Here is a 21,784-nt window from a genome sequence, read left to right as displayed (position 1 = left end):
GACCGTCTCTCTATGCTGCCAACTTGGACTTGCACACCGTAAGCGCTCAATAAATACGATTAGAAAAAAAAATGACCAGCAATCACTTAGTGCAATATTCTCTAACCTTTCTGTGTACAACGTAGAACAAAAAGCCATCTGCCCAGCGTAATACGTGTGAGAGTAGTATTAAAAAAAAAAAAAGCGACACCTGCTTCCCAGTGAAAATTTCACCGAGAATTCTTGACTGCAGTTTCGGTATTTAAATTTTCTATGAAATTTTCAACCTGGCTGCACGATTCACAAACGCAGCTAGAAGAGAGCAAGGTCAGAGAGTGCTAAATCAGAATCCATTCATCAAATTCAAATGCCCCAAATGAGAAAGCGGGGCCCTCCCCGCCCGGGCTTTTTTTGGTGGTGGAGTCGGCTCAGAATCCTACATATTTTAGTTAATTACCCACCTGAATAGAGTAGAAAAAGGAGATTAGCAGTGTAGAAACACATTAAATAAGGATTAGCATCCGAGCTAAAAAAGGGAATGCATAGCTCTTCTCTCCTAATCCTGTCCTTTTTTTTTTTTTCATTAACCAAAGAGGACCCTGACTAAATACACGATTGCAGATTTAGGAACATGACTGTGTCACGTATCAAGTGCTTAGTATCATGCTCTGCACATGGTAAGCATTCAATAATAATAATAATAATGATGATGTCATTTATTAAGATCTTACTATGTGCAAAGCACTGTTCAAAGCGCTGGGGAGGTTACAAGGTGATCAGATTGTCCTATGGTGGGCTCACAGTCTTAATCCCCAGTTTTACAGATGAGGTAACTGAGGCACAGAGAAGTTAAGTGACTTACCCAAAGTCACCCAGCTGACAATAGGCGGAGCTTGGATTTGAACCCATGACCTCTGACTCCAAAGCCCGAGCTCTTTCCACTGAGCCACGCTGCTTCTATGCCAATAAATAGTACTGATACGCCTCAAGGCTGTGAGCCCACTGTTGGGTAGGGACTGTCTCTATATGTTGCCAATTTGTACTTCCCAAGCGCTTAGTACAGTGCTCTGCACATAGTAAGCGCTCAATAAATACGACTGATGATGATGATGAAGGCTGTAAACTTGTTGTGGCATTCAATCATTCATTCAACCGTATTTACTGAGCGCTTACTGTGTGCAGAGCACTGTACTAAGTGCTTGGCAGGGCATGCATGTACCAACTCTGTTGCACAGTTCTCTCCCCAGTGCTTAGTACAGTGCTCTGCACACAGTAAGTGCTCAATAAATACGGCCGACTGATTACCACTGATCAAAATAACAGAGGCCCTTGAGTTTCGGAGTAGGTTTAACGATAGGGATATAACGTGTTTGTGGACAGGGAACGTGTCTTGTATTTATTAATGATAATAATGGCATTTGTTAAACGCTTACTATGTGCCAGGCACTGTACTAAGCACTGGGGTAGATACAAGCCAATCGGGTTGAACGCAATGCTTGTCCAACATGGGGCTCACAGTCTAATCCCTGCTCCGTCACCTGTCTGCTGTGTGACCTTGGGCAAGTCACCTAACTTCTCCGGGCCTCAGTTCCCTCATCTGTAAAGTGGGGATTAAGACTGTGAGCCCCACGTGGGACAAGATGATTTCCTTGTATCCCCTCCAGAGCTTAGAACAGTGCTTGGCACATAGTAAGCGCTTACGAAATAGACTGTGAGCCCACTGTTGGGTAGGGACTGTCTCTATATGTCGCCAACTTGTACTTCCCAAGCGCTTAGTACAGTGCTCTGCACACAGTAAGCGCTCAATAAATACGATTGATTGATTGATTGACCAAATACCACCATCATTATTATTATTATTGTTATTATTACCCCATTTTACAAACGAGAGAACCGTGGTCCAGAGAAGTGACTAGCCCAAGGTCACCCAGCAGATGAGTGGGGAAGCCGGGATTAGAACCCATGACCTTCGGGCTCCAGGCCCATGCTCTAACCATGCTGCATCTCTGTTGCGCTTCCCGAGCACTTAACACAAGGCACGGTGTACAATACAGCGTTACACGTTTCCTTAAGATGAATTTCCCCTTGACCCGTAGAGCAACGCAACTATTAAATTCACCTTGGGTCCGAAGGCTGAACTAAGCACCTCTGCTGGAGGAGAACGACTCTGGGACACTTTCAGACGTGAAAACCCACGTCGTCGAAACGCTTTTCAATCGGAGGGGTGGGAGGATCAATCAATCAATCAATCGTATTTATTGAGCACTTACTGTGTGCAGAGCACTGTACTAAGCGCTTGGGAAATACAGAGAAACGATCCATTTTAGAAAAACCGCCTTCCCCAAATGGATGTACACGAACGGCGCGGAAGGAAGCAGCCCGCTCTCCGGCCCGAAGCGGGAGCTTGCTGGCACGTTCGGAAGCAGATTGGGTGGTAGTGACAGGCTCCTGGACGGATGCCAGAACACTAATTTATATTGTTTGTTCTTCCCCTTGCTCTTAAGTGATGTTTTCTTACATTTCTACGTTTGTTTACTGGATGAATTATCACCGCCATATGTGGAATATTGATTTCCTTGACAATTGACTTAGTTTGTCAAAAAGTTCTTTCCACTGGGCCCTGCAAAAAATTGCTCATTTGGCATCAAAATCCTTGGAAGCAACACCGCCGGAATAAAACGAAGGATCTGACTGCGTCCTCCAGAAGCAATGAAAAACATATCCTGGCGCTCCAGGCTTCAATCCTTCCCTCGCTTCTTCCCTTCCGCCTTCCACCCTCTGCACTGTGGGAAGGATCTGGACGAACGCCATTCTTTCCCCAGGTATGTCAGCGGTCTCCTTTCTCCCGAGCCACGTGAAAACAATCACACGGCCGGGAGAAAAAAGAAAGCTATTCCAAAAGACCGAGCCGCGACGCCGAATACCGAAACTATACTTTGGTCCCCTTCGATTCAGAGCAATTCAAGTGAACCGCCCTCCTTCTCAGGGATTCATTCACTCATTCAATCGCATTTATTGAGCGCTTACTGTGTGCAGAGCACTGGACTAAGCGCTTGGGAAGTACAATTTGGCAACATAATTTGGCAGGGATGCAATTAATGGTGGAAGGTGGGTAGAAGCGTGAAGAGAGGAGGTCTCCGGCTGAATGAAAGATGGCCACCACTACGTTTCCCAAGGAATACCCAACGTCTCTTGTCGCGGACGACTTGGGGCAAGCCGTGCCGTCTTTATTACGTTAGGGAGAAGTCAATCAGTCAGTGACTGAAGTCAATCAATCAGTCAGTATATAAGAAGTCATATTTATGAAGCGCTTACTGCGGGCAGATGACCGTACTAAGCGCTTGGGAGAGTACTATATAACAACAAACAAACACTTTCCCTGTGTGCAATGAGCTTACAGTTTGCGGAGGGGCATCATCATCAATCGTATTTATTGAGCGCTTACTATGTGCAGAGCACTGTACTAAGCGCTTGGGAAGTACAAGTTGGCAACATATAGAGACAGTCCCTACCCAACAGTGGGCTCACAGTCTAAAAGGGGGTGACAGAGAACAAAACCAAACATACTAACAAAATAAAATAAATAGAATAAATAAACAGAGTAATAAATATGTACAAACATATATATATATATACAGGTGCTGTGGGGAAGGGAAGGAGGTAAGATGGGGGGGATGGAGAGGGGGACGAGGGGGAGAGGAAGGAAGGGGCTCAGTCTGGGAAGGCCTCCTGGAGGAGGTGAGCTCTCAGCAGGGCCTTGAAGGGAGGAAGAGAGCTAGCTTGGCGGATGGGCAGAGGGAGACATTAGTATAAGAAAATAAATGACAGACACCGACATAAGTGTTGTGGGGCTGGAAGAGGGGAATGAATGAAGGGAGCAAGTCAGGGTGAAGGAGAAGGAAGTGGGAGAAGAGGGAAGGAAGAGTTAGTCGGGGCGAGCCTTTTGGAGGAGATGGGCCTTCAATATGGCTTTGAAAGGGGGGAGAGTCATTGTTTCTCCTTAAGCGCTTAGTACAGTGCTCTGCACATAGTAAGCGCTCAATAAATACGATTGATGATTGTCTGTTGGGTATGAGGAGGGAGGGCATTCCAGGCCAGAGGCAGGACGTGGGCGAGCAGGGTTGGAGGAGTCTTCTAGGACTCCAAGACTCACGTTTTCCCAGTTGCACTGTCAGGCCCGTTCGACAGTCCTCCTGACCCCCAATTCCCCGCTGGGAAGCTCCCCGCCGGGCCCCCAAAGACGCGTCCAAGTTTCAGAAGCCAATCTCGTCCCCGCCGAATGGGATCTGGATGGACTCCAGCTGGAACTGGAGGTCGGGGCCTCTTTTCCACGGTCCTGCCTGTAGCGGCACTTGGCGTGACCACCCAAGTCGCAGATCCTCCTGCCCTTTCACTGGAGACGTGAGGGCAGGTTGCGGCAGAAAGAGCGACCGCCACGGACGGCTGTGGGGTGGGCTCAGAGGCGGGAGCGTGGTGGAGAGGAAGAAGAAGCCGACACTTCCGATAAATGGGCTCCCTCTCCCACTAACGGCCAAGGGACGGCCACTTTGGGGGCACCACTCTCCCCACACTACAATGGCTAGAGAAGAAGGAATCGGGTTCTCTTGAATTTTTGCCTTTTTTCCAAACACATCGAGGATCACTTTTCGGGCAGCGTGGCCCAGCGGAAAGAGCACGAGACCGAAAGTCGGGACGCAAAGCAGGTTCTCGTCCCAGTTCGGCCCCTGACCCTGCTGCGTGACAGTGGGCAAGTCGCTTAACCTCTCTGGGTCTTGGTTTCCTCACGGAAAGATGGGGGTGAGATACGTTGTGAGCCCTGGTTGGGACAGGGTCTGTGTCCAATTGAGTAACCTTGGATCCTGTGCCGGCGCTTAGCTAGTAATAAATGCTTAATAAATGCCATAATTATTCTAAAAGCAAGGGGCACCTCAGGGAAGGAAGGAATAATAATAATAATGGCATTTATTGAGCACTTACCATGTGCAAAGCACTGTTCTAAGCAGGACTGGCACAATAATAATAATAGTAATAATGATAATGGCATTTGTTAAATGCTTACTATGTACCAAGCACTGATCTAAGCACTGGGGGGGACACAAGGTAATCAGGTCATCCCACATGGGGCTCAAAGTCTTAATCCCCATTTTCCAGATGAGGGAACTGAGGCACAGAGAAGTGAAGTGACTTGCCCAAAGCCACACAGCTGACAAGTGGAGGAGGCGGGATTAGAACCCATGACCTCTGACTCCCAAGCCCGGCCTCTTTCCACTGAGCCACGCTGCATCCGTCCCCCTCCCCTCTGGAGGTAAAAAGATCTCTGGAGGTGAGATTGTCTTCAAGGCAATATTTTTTTAAAAATGGCATTTATTAAGTGCTTACTATGTGCAAAGCACAGTTCTAAGCGCTGGGGAGGTTACAAGGTGGTCAGGTTGTCCCACGGGGGGCTCACAGTCTTAATCCGCATTTTACAGATGAGGGAACTGAGGCACAGAGAAGTGAAGTGACTTGCCCAAGGTCACACAGCTGACAATTGGCAGAGCCGGGATTTGAACCCATGACCTCTGACTCCAAAGCCCGGGCTCTTTCCACTGAGCCACGCTGCTTCTCCTGGGTTCGATATTGCGAACTTGCCCAGCCGCGAAAGTGAGCATTATCATTTGCTGCACTGAAATACAAAGTATTGAGAAGCAGCGTGGCTTAGCGGGTAGAGCACGGCTCCAGGGATCAGAAAGACCTGGGTTCTAATCCCGGCTCCGCCGCTTGTCTGCTGGGTGACCTTGGGCAAGTCACTTCACTTCTCTGGGCCTCAGTTCCCTCATCTGTAAAACGGAGATTAAAGCTGTGAGCCCCACGGGGGACAGGGACTGGGGCCAATCTGATTAGCTTGTAACTATCCCAGCGCTTAGTTCACTGCCCGGCCCGTAGTAAGCGCTTAACGGATGCCATTAAAAAAAGGATTGATTTACGAAGACCAGCAGTCTTTCTGCTGGAAACTCCTTCTCCTGGTTTTCACACACCTGCCCCGAGCCGGAGGATGAGGCGAGCGCGGAAAGGTCAGACGGCAGGCCGACCCCCCGAGCTCACCTCCTCCAGGAGGCCTTCCCAGACTGCGCCCCCTTTTTCATTCATTCATTCATTCAATCATATTTATTGAGCGCTTATTGTGTGCAGAGCACTGTACTTCCCAAGTGCTTAGTACAGTGCTCTGCACACAGTAAGCGCTCAATAAATACGATCGATTGATTGTCGCCGACTTGTCCTTCCCAAGCTCTTAGTACAGTGCTCTGCACACAGTAAGCGCTCAATAAATACCACTGAATGAATGAATGAATGCTGGGACTTAGACAACATGTAAGTTGGACAATCCAGGAAATCTTTCTGGTTCCTCCGAGTTCTTAGGGTGTTTGGTGTTTGCTGAGCACAGGGAGAGACACAATGGGGAAAAAGAATCTCTAAAAACGTCTAATGGTGCCTTGGTAGCTTCAAAACTTCCTTCCTCTCCCCCTCGTCCCCCTCTCCATCCCCACATCTTACCTCCTTCCCTTCCCCACAGCACCTGTATATATGTATATATGGTTGTACATATTTATTACTCTATTTATTTATTTATTTATTTATCTTACTTGTACATTTCTATCCTATTTATTTTATTTTGTTGGTATGTTTGGTTCTGTTCTCTGTCTCCCGCTTTTAGACTGTGAGCCCACTGTTGGGTAGGGACTGTCTCTATGTGTTGCCAATTTGTACTTCCCAAGCGCTTAGTACAGTGCTCTGCACATAGTAAGTGCTCAATAAATACGATTGATTGATTGATTGATTGATTCAAAACGATCTACTCAGCACGCGCCTCCGGGGTTCCTGCTCCTGCCAACCACTCCAAGGAAAAGACAGGCCCAAAGTCACGGAATCGGCGGGACTGTAACTTCAGGTATTCCACAGAGACCGTATTTCTTTTCTCTCATGAGGCTTAAATCCGAAGACGAATTACCGAAAGAACGGCCTCTCCGGGGTAAAAGCAGAATGCCTTCGGGCAAAAATACTGACAACGACTCACTTTCGGTAAAGTCGGAATCCTCCTCCTCCTCCTCGTCGTCTTCCTCGCTTTCCGGCCCGGCAGGAGCTTTATAGGGAGGCGGCAGTCTCATAGGAGGTGGAGCCCCACCTTTTCTCTGCTGGAAAAGGGAAGGAAAGATGAGAGGAATTAGCGCTCGCCTCCCTGGTTACTCCCGGGAATAAGAAAGGAAGCCCGAGGAACAGCATGGACTAATGGAGACAGTAACGGGAGCCACGGCTTGGAGAGGGACTGTGTCCAACCTCATTATCGTGCATCTTACCCCGGTGTCAGTCAGTCAATCGTATTTACTGAGCGTTTACTGTGTGCAGAGCGCTGGGCACTGGACTAAGCGCTTGGGAGAGTACGATATCCAGCGCTTAGAACAGTGCTTTGCACATAGTAAGCGCTTAATAAATGCCATCATCACCATATAACAGACACACACTCTGTCCACAGTGACCTTACGGTCTAGAGAAGCCGCGTGGCTCAGTGGGAAGAGCCTGGGCTTTGGAGTCAGAGGTCATGGGTTCAAATCCCGGCTCCACCAACTGTCAGCTCTGTGACTTTGGGCAAGTCACTTAACTTCTCTGTGCCTCAGTTATCTCATCTGTAAAATGGGGATTAAAACTGCGAGCCTCCCGTGGGACAACCTGATCCCCTTGTAACCTCCTCAGTGCTTAGAACGGTGCTTTGCACATAGTAAGCGCTTAACAAATACCATCATTATTATTATTATAGAGAAGCAGCGTGGCTCAGTGGGAAGAGCCCGGGTTTGGGAGTCAGAGGTCATGGGTTCTAATCCTGGCTCCACCGCATGTCTGCTGTGTGACCTTGGGCAAGTCACTTCACTTCTCTGTGCCTCGGTTACCTCATCTGCAAAATGGGAATTAAGACTGTGAGCCCCTCGTGGGGCAACCTGATCACCATGTAACCTCCCCAGTGCTTAGAACAGTGCTTTGCATGTAGTAAGTGCTTAATAAATGCCATCATCATCATCATCAGTTACCTCATCTGTAAAAATGGGGATGAAGACTGTGGGCCCCCACGTGGGACAACCTGATCACCTTGTATGGCCCCCAGTGCTTAGAACAGTGCTTTGCCCATAGTAAGTGCTTAATAAATGCCACCATCATCATCATCATCAGTTACCTCATCTGTAAAATGGGGATGAAGACTGTGGGTCCCCACGTGGGACAACCTGATCACCCTGTATTGCCCCCAGTGCTTAGAACAGTGCTTTGCCCATAGTAAGCACTTAACAAATGTCATCATTAAATTACATTAAATTACAGGTCTGGGAATGATGGTGATGATGGCATTTGTTAAGCGCTTACTATGTGCCAAGCACTGTTCTAAGCACTGGGGTGGATACAAAGTAATCAGGTTGTCCCACGTGGGGCTCACGGTCTTCATCCCTATTTTCCAGATGAGGGAACTGAGGCACAGAGAAGTGAAGTGGCTTGCCCAAGATCAATCATATTTATTGAGCACTTACTGTGTGCAGAGCACTGTACTAAGCGCTTGGGAAGTACAAGAGAAGCAACGTGGCTCAGTCGAAAGAGCCCGGGCTTTGGAATCAGAGGTCATGGGTTCAAATCCCAGCTCTGCCACTTGTCAGCTGTGTGACTTTGGGCAAGTCACTTCACTTCTCTGGGCCTCAGTTCCCTCATCTGTAAAATGGGGATTAAGACTATGAGCCCCCGGTGGGACAACCTGATCACCTTGTATCTCCCCAGTGCTTAGAACAGTGCTGTGCACATAGTAAGCGCTTAACAAATACCATCATTATTATTATTATTATTATTATTATTACAAGTTGGCAACAATCAAGTACTTGTAATCAAGTACAAGATCACTTGATTACCCCGGTGTCAGTGAGTCAATCGTATTTACTGAGAGTTTACTGGGTGCAGAGAGCGGGGCACTGTACTAAGCGCTTGGGAGGGTACAATATAACAGACACTCTCTCTGTCCACAACGAGCTTACAGTCTAGAGAGGGAGAGTGCCGAGCGAAGTACTTGGCGCATAGTAAACGCCTGGAAAAATACCACCATCACTGTCAAACCGGTAACGGCATGAAGCTCGGCGAAAGTGGGCTTGAATACGGTCGCGAGCCCAAAGCCAAAAGAAGCCAATCAATCGATGGTATTTAGTGAGCGCTTACTGTGGGCAGAGCACTGTACTAAGCGCTTGGAAAGTACAATGCGGTAAGAGAGACAACCCCCGCCCACAACGAGCTCACAGTCATTCAGTCAATCAATCCCTGAGCGCTTACGGACTGCAAAGCACCGTGCTAATCACTGCAGCAATTTCTACAGGTGGAGAAGCCCGAATTAAAGCTTCTACTTCCTAATTAAAGGCTACTGGCTCATCCCAAAACCCGAAATTAAGGTCTAAATTTGGAGGCCTGGAATTCTCACCACCCCTCCCGCCAAAGAACAATCATCCTACCATACTCTTTCTTCTTCAGATGAATGATACGCTAAACGGTGCTTCTGAACGGTGCCCCCCTTTAAACTGTGAGCCCACTGTTGGGTAGGGACTGTCTCTATATGTTGCCAATTTGTACTTCCCAAGCGCTTAGTACAAGTGCTCTGCACATAGTAAGCGCTCAATAAATACGATTGATGATGAAGGGCCATCTCCGTCAAGCCTGGCGCCTGCTATAACCAAGCGACGAAATAGCGGCCCGAGATCTTCGTCTGAAAGCAGTCGAAGCCTTCTTCCCCTTTACTGCTGAGAAGCAGCGAGGCTCGGTGGGAAAGAGCCCGGGCTTTGGAGTCAGAGATCATGGGTTCAAATCCTGGCTCTGTCAATTTCAGCTGTGTGACTTTGGGTAAGTCACTTCACTTCTCTGTGCCTCAGCTCATCTGTAAAATGGGGATGAAGACTGTGAGCCCCCCCCGTGGGACAACCTGATCACCTTGTAACCTCCCCAGAGCTTAGAACAGTGCTTTGCACATAGTAAGCGCTTAATAAATGCCATTATTATTATTATTATTATTATTATTACAGAACAAACTAGCTATAGATTTTACTCTAGCGTATTCCCTGAATCCATGCCAGGCAACTGAAACTTTATGAACAATCGCATCTCCTCACCTCCTTCCCCTCCCCACAGCACCTGTATATATGTACATATGTTTGTACGGATTTACTACTCTATTTATTTTATTTGTACATACTTATTCTCTTTATTTTATTTTGTTAATATGTTTTGTTCTCTGTCTCCCCCTTCTAGACTGTGAGCCCCCTGTTGGGTAGGGACCGCCTCTCTACGTTGCCAACTTGTACTTCCCAAGCGCTTAGTCCAGTGCTCTGCACACAGTAAGCGCTCAATAAATACGATTGAATGAACGAATGAGTGAATCTCACCGACGAGCCGCTGAGAGGCGGTTTCTGATGACTGGGCAGTTCACATCTCCGTGCGGAGAAAGAAAACCGTCTTCGTGAAAAAAAAGTTTTCGTGTCTTTCCCTATGGTCTGGTATGGTCTACGCGCTTTGTACAGTGCTCTGCCCACGGTAAGCGCTCAATAAATACGACTGAATGAATGAAGGGTAAGAGTGCAATCAAAATACAGGCAAAGCTACCTCCACGTCAGATTAGCTAGCTCTCTTCCTCCCTTCAAGGCCCTGCTGAGAGGTCACCTCCTCCAAGAGGCCTTCCCAGACTGAGCCCCTTCCTTCCTCTCCCCCTCGCCCCCCTCTCCATCCCCCCCATCTTACCTCCTTCCCTTCCCCACAGCACCTGTATATATGTTTGTACATATTTATTACTCTATTTATTTTACTTGTACATATCTATTCTATTTCTTTTATTTTGTTAGTATGTTTGGTTTTGTTCTCTGTCTCCCCCTTTAAGACTGTGAGCCCACTGTTGGGTAGGGACTGTCTCTAGATGTTGCCAATTTGTACTTCCCAAGCGCTTAGTACAGTGCTCTGCACATAGTAAGCGCTCAATAAATACGATTGCTTGATTGATTGATTTTTTAAATCCCGCTGAACGCGCGGCTCAGCTGAAAAGCACGCTGCCGTTACCTTCTGAGGGTGAAGACATCTCCGGTACTGCTTGAACAAATAAAACATGTCCCCGAGTCCACGGGGCGGGCTACGGAGCTAACGTGAATCAGTCCCGCGCCTGCCGGCCAGCTATAATTTTCAAAAGAAGCTGGACTGTACTTTAAGCGGCCAAGTGACTCGCGGAATTACGTTCAGTCACGTGCCCTGTAACGATGCCGCTAATGGCAGGATGCACTCTGGTCCGGGGACGCTGCCGGGCCCATTACAGGGAATGGAAAACCGCGGATCTTGAGGAGGAGTCCGCTCCTCGGAGCTGGAACACCAGACAGCCGAGACAGGAGCCCCCACAGAACGAGAGAAGCGGCTTGGTCAAGAGACTACGGCCCGGGGCCTGAGGGTTCGAAGGATCTGGGTTCTAATCCCGGCTCTGCCACATGTCTGCTGGGTGACCGAGGGCAAGTCACTTCATTCATTCATTCATTCATTCATTCACTCATTCATTCATTCAATCGTATTTATCTAGCGCTTACTGTGTGCAGAGCACTGTACTAAGCGCTTGGGAAGTCCAAGTTGGCAACATATCGAGACGGTCCCTCCCCAACAGTGGGCTCACAGTCTAGAAGGGGGAGACAGAGAACAAAACCAAACGTATCAACAAAATAAAATAATCAGGTTGTCCCACGTGGGGCTCGCAGGTTTCATCCCCATTTTACAGATGAGGGAACTGAGGCATAGAGAAGTTAAGTGGCTCTCCCAAAGTCACACAGCTGACAAGTGGCAGAGGCAGGATTAGAACCCCCGACCTCTGACTCCCAAGCCTGGGGTCTTTCCACTGAGCAACGCGGCCTCTCCGATGTGCAACGCTCGAAAGGACGGTTGCAAATTTCAGCCTGCGAAGCGACTGACTGTCTTCCACCCCGCGAGTCGGAGCGAGCCGGGAAAGGATCCCTTTAACGGCCCGGGGAGACAACAGGCCCTTGACCTCGCAAAGCTGGAAAATGAGCCTTTATTTCCCCGGAGATGACAGAGTGCGCGGACCAAACGGACGGGCTCCTGGAAGCCGTTTTGGGGCTATGAAAATTTAATCACAAAATCAGAACTGTGGTCTCGGGACCCAACTTTCCCATTGCTATTACTGGAAAGACTAAGGTGTTGAGAAAGCATTAGCGGCATTATAGTTTTTTGCTTCCCTTAGTCACCTTGAAATCATCTCAGCGAGCATTCACCCGGGACCCCAGGTCCACAACCCTGCCATTTCTCATTCTCAGTCTCCAGTTGCTGCAGCGGAGGCCAAAGAAACAAACCAAACAAAAAGAAACAACGACACAAAACCAGGTGGAGCCCCAAAATGCAGACTGATCGAAGGAAAAGGGCTTCCCTTTCGGTGATGATGATCATCTAAAATCCGCCTGAATTGGGGCCTTTACAAAGGGGGGGATTCTTCCAACCCCCCCGCGGCTGAGAGTTGAGCGGTTATTAAATATTAAAGTCGATCCTGCAGTTGTTAAAAGCTATTTGATAAGGAGGGGATCGAGGCTACGGCGTTGCTTCATTTCTGTCTGCTGTGCCGTGAGCTAATGGTTTACTTCAAGTCCTTGCTCAAAGAGTTTAGTTAGGTTAGCGAGGTTTTAATATATTAGGTTTGGGGCTCGGTATTTTGCCAAGGCATAGCCGTCGCTTGGTGCTTACTGCGGAATCGTTTCTTTCCGGGTAACGAAAAGAAACAAATCCTCCTGCTCCCAAGTAAAGAAACATCTGGCTTTAATTAATGGATCCCAGCTTGGGTCAGTAAGAGTCCACACAACAATAACTCATGAGGTAATAATTTTTCCATCTTGTTCTCCGCAGACCGTCCTTTTGGACAACAACTACTACTATCATCATCATCATCATCATCAATCGTATTTATTGAGCGCTTAGTATGTGCAGAGCACTGTACTAAGCGCTTGGGAAGTACAAATTGGCAACATATAGAGACAGTCCCTACCCAACAGTGGGCTCACAGTCTAAAAGGGGGAGACAGAGAACAAAACCAAACACGCTAACAAAATAAAATAAATAGAATAGATACGTACAAGTAAAATAAATACATAAATAGAGTAATAAATATGTACAAACATATATACGTATATACAGTACTACTACAACAACAACAATCATTACTACGACACCTGATTACACAACCGCCCATTATGACTACTAGAGAAGCAGTGTGGTTCAGTGGAAAGAGCCTGGGCTGGGGAGGATGTGGGTTCTGATCCACATATTTATTCTATTTATTTTATTTTGTTAATATGTTTTGTTTTGTTGTCTGTCTCCCCTTTCTAGACCGTGAGCCCGCTGTTGGGTAGGGACCGTCTCTAGATGTTGCCGACTTGTACTTCCCAAGCGCTTAGTACAGTGCTCTGCACACAGTAAGCGCTCAATAAATACGATTGAATGAATCCCGGCTCCGGCGCCTGTCTGCTGTGTGACCCTGGGCGAGCCACTTCGCTTCTCTGGGCTTCAGTTACCTCATCCGGAAAATGGGGATTAAGACTGTGAGCCCCACGGGGGACAATCTGATTACCTTGTATCTAGCCCAGGGCTGAGAACAGTCTTTGGCACACAGTAAGCGCTTAACAAGTACTATCATTATTCATTCAATCGTATTTATTGAGCGCTTACTGTGTGCAGAGCACTGTACTAAGTGCTTATTATCATTATTATTATTACTATTACTACACCACCACCTATTTTGACTTAATTCTATTTGTTCTGACGACTTGACACCTGTCCACATGATTTGTTTTATTATCTGTCTCCCCCTTCTAGACTGCGAGCCCGTTGCTGGGTAGGGACCGTCTCTAGATGTTGCCGACTTGTACTTCCCAAGCGCTTAGTACAGTGCTCTGCACACAGTAAGCGCTCAATAAATACGACTGAATGAATGAATGACTATTACTATATCACCACCTATTACAACTCCTACAGGAACTACTATTACTATTACTCTGTCTCCCCCTTTTAGACTGTGAGCCCACTGTTGGGTAGGGACTGTCTCTATATGTTGCCAATTTGTACTTCCCAAGTGCTTAGTACAGTGCTCTGCACACAGTAAGCGCTCAATAAATACGATTGATTGATTGATTGACTGATTACTGGTTGGCTACAAGCGTTAGTCAAAACACTTTTCACTTCCAACTCACTCACTACCCTACTGCTGATTCAATTCATCCTCGTGCGGGCAAACAGTGCAAGATGCCTTCCAAATCACTTCACTTCTCTGTTCCTCAGTTTCCACATCTGTAAAATGGGCAATCAATACCCGTTCACCCTCCTAATTAGGCCATGAGTTGCAGTGGGACAGGGACTGGGCGTGAGCTGGTTATCGGGTCTCCATCCTAGTACTCAGTTCAGTGTTTGGCACACAGTAAGCACATAATGAATATCACAATTATAACTATTCATTCATTCAATCAATCGTATTTATTGAGTGCTTCCTGTGTGCCGAGCACTGTACTCGGCGCTTGGGAGAGAACAGTGTAACAACAGACACATTCCCTGCCCACAATGAGCTCACAGTCTAATTACTATTCCAAGAAGAGAACCTAGGAAAAAAATCCACTTTCATCCTCCTTTTCTTGGACCGAACTAGTCCCCGCCAAACCACGGTTAATGCTTGGTTTTTTTGGTTCGTTTTGTTTTCTTAAATGGTAATTGTTAAGGACTTACTATGTGTCAGGCACTATTCTAAGACTGTGAGCCCACTGTTGGGTAGAGACCGTCTCTATATGTTGCCAACTTGTACTTCCCAAGTGCTTAGTACAGTGCTCTGCACACAGTAAGTGCTCAATAAATACGACAATGAATGAATGAATTCTACGCACTGGGGTAGATAATAATACTAATAATGATGATGGCATTTATTAAGCGCTTACTATATGCAAAGCACTGTTCTAAGCGCTGGGGAGGTTACACGGTGAACAGGTTGTCCCACAGGGGGCTCACAGTCTTAATTCCCATTTTACAGATGAGGGAACTGAGGCCCAGAGAAGTGAAGTGACTTGCCCAAAGTCACCCAGCTGACAGTTGGCGGAGCCGGGGTTTGAACCCATGACCTCTGACTCCAAAGCCTGGGCTCTTTCCACTGAGTCACGCTGCTTCTCTGCAATCCAGTTGGACACAGTCCCTATCCCACAGCGGGCTCACAGTCCTAATCCCCATTTTACAGATGAGATAACTGAGCCACAGAGAAGTGAAGTGGCGGATCACTCAGCAGATACGAGGCAGAGTCAGGATTAGAACCCAGGTCCTTCTGACTCCCAGCCACATATTTTAAACACTAGGCCACGCTGGCTCTTCTCCCAGCCCCTCACTCCTCTACGACCAATTCCCAAAAGCGACACAACGGGGAAAATCCGCGCCTTTTCCCTCCTCGATTTCGAGGCACCCGAGAGCACCCCAGCAGAGCTAGCTGCTTTCGAAGTGTCGTTAAATCGGCGATAGATCAGTTCTCTCAAGTTGTTGCCAACTTGTACTTCCCAAGCGCTTAGTACAGTGCTCTGCACACAGTAAGCGCTCAATAAATACGATTGATCGATTCTCTCTCTGCAACCCCAGTTCTACAGTGGTGCTGCTGGCAGACCTCATAAATATGACGCTTGCAGGTCCTTCCTTCCTCGTGCAAGAGTGAGGCGGTGGGGAAGGGGGGCTTCTCCGGGAAAACTATCCTCCAAAACCAAAGCCAAATTCCCGCTGTCCGTCGGGAGACCCGACAGGGCCTGCTTGCCCAGAATGGGTGGAAGGGGTCTGTGCTGAGAAGCTGCTTGGCCTAGTGGATACAGCGTGAGCTTGGGAGTCAAAAGGTCACGGGTTCTAATCTCAGCTGTCCCTCGTCTGCCGCGTGACCTTGGGCGAGTCGCTTCACTTCTCCCGGCCTCGGTTCCCTCGTCTGTAAAACGGGGATTGAGATTGGGAGCCCCACATGGGACATGTGTCCATCCAGATCTGTTAATATGTTTTATTTTGTTCTGTCTCCCCCTGCTACACTGTTGGGTAGGGACCATCTCTATGTGTTGCCAACTTGGACTCCCCAAGCGCTTAGTACAGTGCTCTGCACACAGTAAGCGCTCAATGAATACGATTGAATGAATCTGCTTCTGTCTACCCCAGTGCCAAGCACACGGTAAGTGCTTAACAAGCAACACGGTTATGATAATTACCGTAATAATTAAGTGCTTACTATAGGTAAAGCACTGTTCTAAGCGCTGGGGAGGTTACACGGTGATCAGGTTGTCCCACAGGGGGCTCACAGTCTTAATTCCCCTTTTACAGATGAGGTAACTGAGGCACAGAGAAGTTAAGTGATTTGCCCAAAGTAATAATGATTACTATTATTCCCCGGGGATTGAAGAAACCACAATGCATATGCGGCTGGATTTACACGACGGCCAACTTCCCTGATTCCGCCTACTCACCCTTCACGGGCCTTTTCCTTTCCCTTTCTCCTCTCTTCCACCCAAAGTCCCGTCCGATGCCAACTCCCTGATTCCCTCCAAACTTATTACGTGGACTCCAAAGTCCTGCCTAATAATAATAATAATTGTGGTATTTGTTAAGCCTTTACTGGGTGCCAGTAAAGGGTGTCTCTTGCACTTTTTAAGTGCTAGAGTGGATACAAGCAAATTGAGTTGGACACAGTCCCTATCCCACAAGGGGCTCACAGTCTTAATCCCCAAACTGAACCCCCTCCTTCCTCTCCCCCTTGCCTTACCTCCTTCCCCTCCTCACAGAACCACCTGTATATAATAATAATAATAATAATGGCATTAATTAAGCGCTTACTATGTGCAGAGCACTGTTCTAAGCGCAGGGGAGTTTGCAAGGTGATCAGGTTGTCCCACGTGGGGCTCACAGACTTTTTTTTTTTAATGGCATTTATTAAGCGCTTTCTATGTGCAAAGCCCTGTTCTAAGTGCTGGGGAGTTTACAAGGAGATCAGGTTGTCCCACGGGGGGCTCACACTTTTCATCCCCATTTGACAGATGAGGGAACTGAGGCCCAGAGAAGTGAAGTGACTTGCCCAAAGTCACACAGCTGACAGCTGGTAGAGCCGGGATTTGAACCCATGTCTGACTCCAAAGCCCAGGCTCTTTCCATTGAGCCACGCTGCTTCTGTATATATGTCTGTACATATTTATTACTCCATTTATTTGTACATTTGTATTCTATTTATTTTATTTTGTTAATATGCTTTGTTTTGTTCTCTGTCTCCCCCTTCTAGACTGTGAGCCCGCTGTTGGGTAGGGACCGTCTCTATAGGTTGCCAACTTGTACTTCCCAAGCACTTAGGCCAGTGCTCTGCACACAGTAAGCGCTCAATACGATTGAATGAATGAATCTGAATGAATTTGACAGATCATCATCATCATCAATCGTATTTATTGAGCGCTTACTCTGTGCAGAGCACTGTACTAAGCGCTTGGGAAGTACAAATTGGCAACATATAGAGACAGTCCCTACCCAACAGCGGGCTCACAGTCTAAAAGGGGGAGACAGAGAACAAAACCAAACATACTAACAAAATCAAATAAATAAATAAATAAATAAAATAAAACAGATGAGGTAACTGAGGCCCAGAGAAGTGAATATTTATTTATTTATTTATTTATTTTGCTTGTACATTTCTATCCTATTTATTTTATTTTGTTGGCATGTTTGGTTCTGTTCTCTGTCTCCCCCTTTTAGACTGTGAGCCCACTGTTGGGTAGGGACTGTCTCTATGTGTTGCCAATTTGTACTTCCCAAGCGCTTAGTACAGTGCTCTGCACATAGTAAGCGCTCAATAAATACGATTGACTGATTGATTGATTGATTGAATAGATTTGCCCAAGATCCCACAGCAGGCAAGTGACAGAGCCGGGATTAGAACCCATGACCTTCCAGCCGGTGGTCTATCCACTACGCCGCGCCTAGTTGTCCCCCCCATCAACAAATCCGGGAGCGAGCCGTTTCCCCTTCCTCTCCTCTCCCCTTCCCCAATTCCCGGGTTAAAAGTTCCAACGTAAAGTGACAGTCACCTGTTCCTTTGGGCCTGCTTCCATTCCCGCATCCGTGATTTTAGTGGGCCTTCCGGTCTTGGAATGTACTCCCGCCACCACCTGCTCCAAAACAGAAAAATCCCAATGTCCGTAGTCCTCAAAATCAATCAATCAATCAATCGTATTTATTGAGCTCTTACTATGTGCAGAGCACTGTACTAAGCGCTTGGGAAGTACAAAAGACGGAGCGAACACTTGTTTTCATGGTATTTGTTAAGTGCTTACTATGTGCCAGCCGCTGTTCAAAGTCCTGAGGTAAAAACCAGCTAATCAGAGTGGACACAGGCCCTTGCTCCACAAGGGGCTCACGGTCTTAATCCCCATTTTCCAGATGAGGAAACTGAGGCCCAGAGAAGTGAAGTGACTTGCCCAAGATCACACAGCAGAAAAGTGATTGGAATCCAGATCCTCCTGGCTCCCAGGCCTGTGCTCTATTCGATAGAGAGAAGCAGCGTGGCTCAGTGGAAAGAGCCCGGGCTTTGGGGTCATCAATCATCATCATCAATCGTATTTATTGAGCGCTTACTATGTGCAGAGCACTGTACTAAGCGCTTGGGAAGTCCAAATTGGCAACATCTAGAGACAGTCCCTACCCAACAGTGGGCTCACAGTCTAAAAGGGGGAGACAGAGAACAAAACCAAACATACTAACAAAATAAAATAAATAGAATAGATATGTACAAATAAAATAAATAAATCAGAGGTCATGGGTTCAAACCCCGGCTCCGCCAATTGTCAGCTGGGTGACTTTGGGCAAGTCACTTCACTTTTCAGTACCTCAGTTACCTCATCTGGAAAATGGGGGTTAAAAATGTGAGCCCCCCCTCATGGGACAACCTGATCACCTTGTAACCTCCCCAGCGCTTAGAACAGTGCTTTGCACATAGTAAGCGCTTAACAAATACCATTATTATTATTATTATTACTCCTTTGACTGCTCTGAGCATCCTGGCAGAATGTGATCAACAGGGGCGAGAGCTTGAGGGGAACGGTGAAAGCCACTAGCGCCAATCCATTACTCAGTCAATCGTACTTATTGGGCGCTCACTGTGTGCAGAGCACTGTAATAATAATAATAATAATAATAATAGCACTTATTAAGTGCTCACTATGTGCAAAGCACTGTTCTAAGCGCTGGGGAGGTTACAAGGTGATCAGGTTGCCCCGGGGGGGGGGCTCACAGCCTTAATCCTCATTTTACAGATGAGGTCGCTGAGGCCCAGAGAATAATAATAATAATAATAATGATGGCATTTGTTCAGTGCTTACTATGTGCAAAGCACTGTTCTAAGCACTGGAGGGATACAAGGTGATCAGGTTGTCCCACGTGGGGCTCACAGTCTTCATTCCCATTTTACAGATGAGGGAACTGAGGCCCAGAGAAGTGAAGTGACTTGCCCAAAGTCACACAGCTGACAAGTGGCGGAGCCGGGATTTGAACCCATGACCTCTGACTCCAGAGCCCGGGCTCTTTCCACTGAGCCACACTACCTGGCTCGGTGAGTGCTTAGTGTGTGCAGAGCACTGTATTGAGCGCTAAGGAGTGCGAACTTGGACAAGTCACTTCCCTTCTCTGCACCTCAGTTACTTCATCTGTAAAATTGGGATTACGACTGAGCCCCTCGTGGGACCACCTGATTACCTTGTCTCCCCCCCAGGGCTTAGAACAGTGCTTGGCACATAGTAAGCGCTTAACAAATACCCTCATTATTATTACGGAGACCATAACAACGATAACAGAAGAACCGTTAGAAAGGTTGCAGAATACGGAGGCAGCGTGGCTCAGTGGAAAGAGCCCGGGCTTGGGAGTCGGAGGACATGGGTTCGAATTCTGGCTCCGCCACCTGTCTGCTGTGTGACCATAGGCAAGCTACTTCACTTCTCTGAGCCTCAGTTACCTCAGCTATAAAATGGGGATTAAGACTGTGAGCCCCACGTGGGACAACCTGATTACCTTGTATCCACCCCAGTGCTTAGAACAGTGCTTGGCACATAGTAAGCGCTTAATAAATACCATAATTATTATTATGACAGAGGACAGGATGTTCTGGAGAAAGTATATCCATGGGGTCGCTACGAATCGGAAACGCCTCGACGGCACTTAATGATAATAACAGTGGTTGACACTCTAAGAATCAACCTCAAAATAATAATAATAATAATGGCATTTATTAAGCGCTTACTATGTGCAAAGCACGGTTCTAAGCACAGGGGAGTTTACAAGGTGATCAGGTTGTCCCCCGTGGGGCTCACAGTCTTCATCCCCACTTTACAGATGAGGGAACTGAGGCCCAGAGAAGTGAAGTGACTTGCCCAAAGTCACATAGCTGACAAGTGGCGGAGTTGGGATTTGAACCCACGACCCCTGACTCCAAAGCCCGTTCTCTTTCCACTGAGCCACGCTGCTTCTCTTGAAACAGCCACCAACTCCATTGTGTCGGACTCTTCCAAGTATTCGGCGGAGTGCTCCGCGCAGATTAAGCGCTCAATAAATACCATCAACGGATGGATTCGGAAAAAGTAGGACGACTCACCCTTGGCGTGGAGGATAAGCTCTGGACGACAAAGACCACGGGGTTCCCAGCGTTCTGGATGGCTTCCACCGCTTCTTTGTGCGTTGCGTTCTGCAGATCCACCCCGGATACCTGAAAAATACAATCCCTGAGCGTCAGTCTGGATGTCGGGATGAACGCGGGGGCCACGGCTGATTTCCCGAGTGATTTCCAGGGGGATCGTAAGGTGCAAATAGGATCTGACAGCCGGAGAGGCGGACAGGAAATTTTCAACCTCCGCTCCAGCCTTTAAATTAGAGGATGCAAGCAAATCGGATTGGACGCGATCCCTGTCCCGTGTGGGGCTCACAGTCTTGATCCCCACTTTGCAGATGAGGTAAGTGAAGCCCAGAGAAGTAATGATAATAATAATGATAATTACTACAATAATAAGAATAATAATGGCATTTGTTAAGCGCTTACTATGTGCAAAGCACTTTTCTAAGCACTTTGCAGATGAGGTAAGTGAAGCCCAGAGAAGTAATGATAATAATAATGACAATTACTATAATAATAATGGCATTTATTAAGCGCTTACTTGGGCAAAGCACTTTTCTAAGCACTGGGGAGGTTACAAGGTGATCAGGTTGTCCCACGTGGGGCTCACGGTCTTCATCCCCATTTTACAGTGAGGGAACTGAGGTCCGGAGGAGTGAAGTGACTTGCCCAAAGTCACCCAGCTGACAATTGGTGGAGCTGGGATTTGAACCCATGACCTCTGACTCCAAAGCCCGGGCTCTTTCCATTGAGCCACGCTGCTTTTCTATGTGGCAGGGACTCTACTAAGCGCTGGGGTGGGGAGAAGCAAACCAGGTTGGACCCGATCCCTGTCCCTTGTGGGGCTCACAGTCTCGATCCCCATTCTACAGATGAGTTAAGTGAAGCCCAGAAAAGTAAAGATAATAATAATAATAATAATAATGATACTTGTTAAGTGCTTACTAGGTGGCAGGGACTGTTCTAAGCGCTACGGTGGATACAAGCAAATTGGGTTGGACACGGTCCTTGTCCCCCGTGGGGCTCACAGTCTTATAATAATAATGGAATTTGTTAAGTGCTTATTCTGTGTCAATCGTATTTATTGAGCGCTTACTG

At 47.4% G+C, this 21,784-nt stretch overlaps 1 protein-coding gene across 1 annotated transcript in view; it reads right to left on the bottom strand.

Annotated features, from left to right (window-relative positions):
• Positions 1 to 21,784, bottom strand: part of PATJ (PATJ crumbs cell polarity complex component) — a 254,691-nt gene that overhangs the window by 103,270 nt on the left and 129,637 nt on the right. Inside the window, 3 exon segments of the mRNA XM_038752385.1 lie at positions 7,034 to 7,151; positions 18,117 to 18,197; positions 20,672 to 20,782. Coding sequence (XP_038608313.1) covers positions 7,034 to 7,151; positions 18,117 to 18,197; positions 20,672 to 20,782 — 310 coding nt within the window.

This window comes from Tachyglossus aculeatus, chromosome 10, assembly GCF_015852505.1.
Source record: "Tachyglossus aculeatus isolate mTacAcu1 chromosome 10, mTacAcu1.pri, whole genome shotgun sequence".
Taxonomy (NCBI): domain Eukaryota; kingdom Metazoa; phylum Chordata; class Mammalia; order Monotremata; family Tachyglossidae; genus Tachyglossus; species Tachyglossus aculeatus.
The sequence above is the reverse complement of the archived record's forward strand: the minus strand, read 5'-3'. Positions and strand labels throughout refer to the sequence as shown.